The sequence below is a fragment of the Chiloscyllium punctatum genome, chromosome 33, assembly GCF_047496795.1.
Source record: "Chiloscyllium punctatum isolate Juve2018m chromosome 33, sChiPun1.3, whole genome shotgun sequence".
Classification (NCBI taxonomy): Eukaryota; Metazoa; Chordata; class Chondrichthyes; order Orectolobiformes; family Hemiscylliidae; genus Chiloscyllium; species Chiloscyllium punctatum.
In genome coordinates this window covers 30,872,593-30,879,573 of record NC_092771.1, presented here as the reverse complement: position 1 = coordinate 30,879,573, position 6,981 = coordinate 30,872,593, and the positions used below count along the sequence as shown (strand labels likewise).

Sequence of the window (6,981 nt, the reverse complement as noted above, 5' to 3'; positions counted from 1 at the left end):
TCCAGGTAGCTTCGAAATCGACGTTTCGGGCAAAAGCCCTTCATCCAGAATCTGGTTTCCAGCATCTGCAGTCATTGTTTTTACCTAGTCTGGGATTATGGTCAGCATGGACTGGTTAAACCAAAGGGTCTGTTTCTACGCTGTATGAGTCTATGATTGTATAATTCAATGATTGTTTCTTTATCCTGACAGTTTTATGAGCATCCCAATATCATTATGTGACTCAGTGTATTGTAAAGACTTGGCCAAGGTTAGATTTGAAACCGAGGCAATGAGGATTTGGGTGTGGTTTTAGTATACAGGTCATTCTGTTATAATGCGTGTTTTGTTAACATGAGTTTTGTGATATGATTGATGAATTAGGGACACTGTTTCTAAAGCGCCAACTTTTAAAAAGTGTGTTGGCTGTAACAAGATTACATTGCCAACACTAAGCGCTGTTTCTAAAGCACAATTTTTCTATAACGTGGAGTTGCACAAGAATGTAACCATCGTGTTATAGAAGAACTACCTTTATAATACAGGTGAAGGAAAACACCAGGTTCTGTGTTGCATTTAAGAAATGGGACTGAAAAAAGGAAAGGATTTCCTGCAGATGGCAGAGTTGTCCCCAGCAATCCCAAGGCAAATTTCGAAACAGAAGTTGATCAATTTGATGGGTAAACTGGAGGTACAATTGCCTATACAAACTAAAAAGGCAGAGGTAATTGAAGTACTAGTACAACATATAGGGTTTACAGGAAATACAAAAGCGGTAGATTACTTTCCCCTCACACACAATGGTTAAAGTATGGTGTGTATTGCGTACAAATGTGGTGGAGGCAAGTTCAGCTGAGGGCATTCAAGAGGGCACCGGATGATTATTCGGATATAAAATATTTTTTAAGTTTGTAGGGAAAAGGTAAAAAATTGGCAAAAAAAAAGGTAAAAAATATTCATTCAGATTGCAGGTGCAGACGGAATGAGCCAAACAGCCTCCTTCAGCACCATACTCCTTCCGATTCTTAAAGTATGGATTAGAAAAAAAAAATCCATTGTTTGGCCCCTAGAAACTAATGCAACAAACCTCAGATGGAAATGAAAAGCAACAGCACTATTATCAAATGCCCAACTTGTGAAAACAACATTCTCAATTAGGCTTCATAAAGCATTCACCCTATGGAATACAGTAACACCAAATGTGTCTCACGTTTTGATTCTAAAAATATTTCTTGACCACTTTTGCAACTGAATTTGTAATTTTCTCTATAGTTATCTATCAATAACTGTAATGGCCATTCAATTCTCCTCAATCCATTGAGGGCTCTTGAGAGCACTTGATCAATTACCACCATTAAAAATCTCCCTGTACATTCTGGAAAGATTACTCCAGGGCACCAGGATTTTATTTAAATGTTGTGAAAACAAACCATGCAACTGCATCTGTGCAATCACATTAAACCACAGCAAAATGTTGTATTCAACACTTTATTTATAGAAAAATACTGTTTAATGTTGCAAACACAGTCTTTAGATATGGACAGTCCAGTATAAACATAGTTTTAATCAATATCATAAACAAGAAATCCCTGCTCTGTTATCACAAGTTTGGCTCCATCAACCTAAAATAGTCCTAGTTAAATCTACATTCACTAAACCTTTAATTTTATTTGAAACTTTAAATTTATGTAAAAATTGCAGAAATGACAAGTACAATGTTTAAAGTTGCTGCCATTTGTCAAATAGAGTAACATGCTTTAAAAATTTACATATTCACTTTTGAAATATTAATTTTATTCCAAGTTCATCATGCTAATTTAGAACATTACACTGTTAATTACAGAACTGTAGTTTCTGTGCAAAGATAACGTTCTATAGATTACCATAACATCAATGGCAGCAGCACAACAGGCAGTTGGAACTAAGCAGGGTCCCACATACACAGGGAGGTTACTTATTGCTGTGATCATAATTCTTTGATCATAAAAAGCATTCAAGTTCCATGCTCTGGTGTCCTTGATATATGAGTTAAGGTCTGTAATTAAAAACACAACTTTTTCAATCCCTACAGTGTGGAAACAGGCCATTTGGGTCAACAAGTCCACACTGACCCTCCAAAGAGCATCCCACCCAGACTCACTCCATCCTGAGAACCCTGCATTTCCCATAATCCTGCATAATCCTACATATCCCTAGACACTATGGGCAATTTAGCATGGCCAATCCACCAAGCCTGCACATCTTTGGATAGTAGGAGGAAACTAGAGCACCCGGGGAAACTCTCACAGACACAGTCGCTTGAGGGTGGTTCAGTGGGGTAGCAATGTTAACCCCTGAGTTACCATGCTGCCCAAACATTTCTGGTGTGGAGATAGTCTGTTATCATAGTTTTTGGATGCTCCCATTAACATCCATGGCAGATGAGCTTGCATTTGTTTCCTATGTGAACATTTCTTCCCCCCCCATTCATGTCTGATACATACATGAATATCCCTTTGCTAACGTCTGAATCTATCTGAATAAGTGAAGCAAATCCAAGAACTTAGCAATTAATTCATAAGACAAAAGTTTCACAGTGTAAATGGTGGAATCAATAGTTACAAATCTGATTTGCAGTGCAACATTATCAAAAGCATAATTTGGTGACATAGTATTATTCAGATTCTCAGATAATCTGAAAAAATGTTACATAATTTCTAAGTGGGTGATAACCAGTGCTTTCCCTGACAGGATGCAGGTGCTGGTATTATGGAAACATTTCGAAGATATAGGAGGTGTTCCCAGGATCCAGCAACTTAATTGCTCCAGACCTTCTGCTGTGCAGTCCTAAGGAATGTTACTTTCCACTGGGAGTACCCAACCACTTTTACCGCAAAACAGTCAGGAAGGACTGGTTAGGGCCAAATAACCAAAAGACCTTCGAGGACCTATAGAAACATTATAACAGTGCAACTAAAATATGTATAAGATTAAAATTTATATGTTAAGTCAAAGTACGTTATGAATAAAGACGTTTTGTTATTCATTAATGGGATGAAAGCATCCCAATATTAAGGCCAACATTAGCAGTCCATTTCTCAATGGCAATTAAGGATGGGAAATAAATTTCAGTACTCTTTGCCAAGCATGCCCACATCCCAAGGACAGATTTTTTAGGAAGTACCATAGCATGCAAATATCATGTTCGAATATTTGATTTTTAGAATTTACAAAGAATAATTTCTAAGTCGGATAACAACGTTGTCAAAATTGGTGCGTTAACGTATACTCTCCGGTGTCTCAAAAACATTTCTAATCAGGATTCATAAATTAAAGTGTAATCTCTCAATTATCATCTGATAATAAAGCTGAAATGTGGCCAGAACACCAGTAAACAAGTCAAATAGATTAGATCACTTCCATAGGAAGTGGCAAAGTTTCTTAATCTTTAAAAGATTGAGTTTGTTAAGCTACAAAGTAAGTACACTCACAAACATTGCTGTCAGTTTTGAAGTTAGTCTTCAGGTAAGATTTAAGCTGAATGAAGAGCTCTTTAGCTCTATTTTGGCTTGGGAATCAAAAAGGTGAATTTATGATTTCAGGAATGTTATTGTGCTCTGGAATTACTTTTAATCTTAAAATTTTAATTAACAAGTCCCACTGCAGTGACAACACAAATGGCCAATTCTACCGACAATGCCTGCTTTCTGTTTAAGTTCCAGCCAACTGTTAACTGTGCCAGTGCTCTTCCTCAACCTTGACATACTTCTCAGAAGAAACCTGCCTCTGAAAGATTGGATGAAGCGGAGGGATGGATGACGGGAGTACCTGCCATCTCCCAACTTTGGTTATGGAGCAAGATCAAATGGTTCCTTCGAGCTCCAGCTTCAGCAGTGTTTAGTTAGCAGTTGTTCTCAAAAAATATTACAGAAAAATCTGTTTAAAAAATATAGATTTTGAAGGAATATTTTGGGGCACATGCTACCATTTTCTTCTGTAAAGACTGAACTCCTCAGGATAGACCACTGCAGTAACATTTTGAGTAGAAGATGTTTCCTGCTAACTGATTTTATTTGCAAGTTCCTATCACTGAGCTAGAAATGTTGCCCAGACGTCTCTGTGGAGAGCAGTATGGTTGGTGACACGAGTGGATGTGGGACCAACCAGCTCAGCTCAGACCTGAAAAACCATCCAACTATAACAGGCAACACTAAATAAACACAAACTTACAGTATTTATTTTCAAAAGAGACTAACAGAGTGTCTCAGGCTCGAGAAGATAATGAAACAGGGGTAAGGGATTCATTGTTGAAAATGGGATATTTTATCAAAAAAAAAAGGATTGTTTGGCTATTTCTGAATACCACTTATGAAAATATTTAGAGTCAGGTGGACTGTTTGATCTGGTGAGGCATTTGGAGACAGGATAAAATCTCTAAATGCACTCCCAGTTACAGTCCAGTGCATCTGAATGACAATGCCTCCAATATCAGCCGGTCAAACACTGATGGCATCAATAGGTCCCCTCCCAGTCACATTGTGATCAGGGTCACATGGTCAGTGAGGAACTTCAGCCCCTGCAACTGGGAATGAAATTTTAGCAGTAATCTTTCCCATAATTCTTTGCGGTAAATTACTTTTGATTGAAAAGTAGAAAACTGAAAATTCAAAAATTCTCGAGAAAAGGAGACAACAATACAACACAAAGCTGCTTGTTTTACTTGAGCTTCACCTGTAAATTTACTTTATTCAGCTGCCAATTCAGTTATCGAGCCATTGAGGATGTTAAGGGCAATTCTACCAATCTAGACTTCTCTGCAGGTGGGACCTTTGAACGTTATCGACCCAGCTGTTCTTTTTTATTTTTAGTCAGTTAATTCAGAAACAAATACAGGAACTCAATGTCTTCCTGTGTGGAAATGAGTTGGACATAATGAGCTCTCTTAGGCACTCACTGTGCTCACTCCTCAGCATCTATGTTGACCTGAATAAGAGGGACACCCTCCTTGTTGGAGGGCTAGATAAGCTGAACATTTTCACCTCACACTTGCACCTCAAGGTGCTTCACAATTTTAAATCATGACAGCAACTCAGGACTTGAATAACTTTTGGGCTGCTTTGGTTAGAGAGGACACATAGGATGTGACTGGACTGCTTGTGACTCTCCAAGTAAAGGGAAGAGCTAGGTAGCCTTTTCTTGAACTTCCTTTAGCATCTCTAGATTGAGGTCCAACCTCCTTCCTGTTTGCCTTCTGAAGCCAAGTCAGGAAATGCAAAACCTCTGAACTGCTTGACTGTGAACTCAGCTTCCTCTCTCTAACATCCAATCCATTATTGACACAGTCCACAGCCGTTCTCACTTCAATGCCCAACATTCTCATCTTTTCTCATTTCAACTCTTCAAAAGATTCTCCACACCCAAAACAATGCTGCCCACCTTTCTGAGCTCCACACTGCATTTAAGGATCATTTCCTTCAAAATAATTCAACTAATGAACTGGCTAAAACCTAATTAACCACTTGGATTTTATTGAAAAGACAGTTACATAAAGTCTATTTGCATTGTTGTAAAACAGGCAACACTGAAGTGAGTATTATTTTCCCAAGAAAAGTCACCCAAAAGATTTGCTGGGGAGACAATATTATTATCTCGATTCCTGTAAACAGTGGTTGAAAAACATGTCAAGGCAACTCATTTCAGGAATCAGGCTTTTGTGAATTCCTGTTGAGGTTATATATTCACAAGGAATAGTTTCTCTTCTAATCTCATGCTGAAAGCTTCATGGTATACCATATAAAGTTTTTTTTTAGTCAGTAAACTTAAAAAAAAGTCTACTATCTAAAACGATGTGAAACAATGCTTACATTAAAAGAATATTAGTTGAAACCAACAATGTTCAACATGGCTCAAACATCTGTCTGCTTGGCTGCCTCATTTGCTGATACTCATTTCCCAAATTACTGCTCAATATGTTCCTAACCTCCACTTAGAGCCTGTGGTTCACATTCTGCCCAAGCAACATTTGGCATGGTAGAAAGTACAGTTTGAATGAAGTCATCGTTCCAATATCTCTTCTTCCTGCCCATTGCTTGTGGTAAAGTGCCTGATCGCCACTCAAAGTACCCACAGCAACAGGCTTGAAACGGAGGACCCATTACAAGATAAGGAAACTACATGGTATCAAACAAAAATGGAAAGCACTGCAGATGCTGGAAATTAGAAACAAAAACAGAAATTGCTGGAAAAACTCAAAGGTCTGGCAACATTACTGGAGAGAAGTCAGAGTTAATGTTTCAGATCCAGTGACCCTTCCTCACAGCTGGAGAAGAACTCCAGTGCTGAAGGACCCGAAACATTAGCTATGATTTCTCCCCACAGACGCTGCAAGACCTGCTGAGTTTTTCCAGAACTGCATCACACCATTCCTGACATGCAATGCATCAGTGCAATCCCAAGAGCTGTATGTGAAAAGGACAGAATTGTGACACTTAAAACCTTAATTTAAAAATAGCAGATATAAACAATACACTGAGTTGCAAAACTGTATTGCACACTTTGGCTTGTAGGTACCAAAGCCTGGCATCATTCATCTGGTCTGCGTGTGTGTGGGAGCATGGGTACGTTCAAAGTGGCATTTTTCTGTTGAGCATGCCTGGTATTGTCCCAGCAACAGGTACAAGCAGCACTGGTGTAGGTTCAGGTTTTGTTGATTCTAACAGTACAATGGTCCACCTGTCCTTAGGGCTGCCTCATTTTTGGCGTCACCCAATCAGAGATCGCTTTATGATGTGCTGCTGCGTCTCCTTGGTCTGGAAGGCCTTCTTTTGAAGCTCACATCCTCATTGTCACTGTCATACTGTCTCTAAAATGAGAAAGAAATAACTTGCGTTGGATTTCATGCCTCATCACAGAGTTTCTCAGGGCTTCATAAAGCACTTAAGAGCCAATTCAATAGTTACTACTGGAGTGTAGAAAATGTGACAGCCCAATATTTAACACCACCCTATAAACAGCAATGTGATA

At 38.7% G+C, this 6,981-nt stretch overlaps 1 protein-coding gene across 1 annotated transcript in view; it reads right to left on the bottom strand.

The window, feature by feature from the left end:
- Window positions 1–1,453: 1,453 nt before the first annotated feature.
- Window positions 1,454–6,981, bottom strand: part of dapk2b (death-associated protein kinase 2b) — a 155,036-nt gene continuing 149,508 nt past the window's right edge. Inside the window, exon 12 of the mRNA XM_072553305.1 lies at window positions 1,454–6,820. Within this exon, the coding sequence (XP_072409406.1) occupies window positions 6,740–6,820 (81 nt within the window). The 3' untranslated portion in view covers window positions 1,454–6,739. The remainder of the gene's footprint in view (window positions 6,821–6,981) is intronic.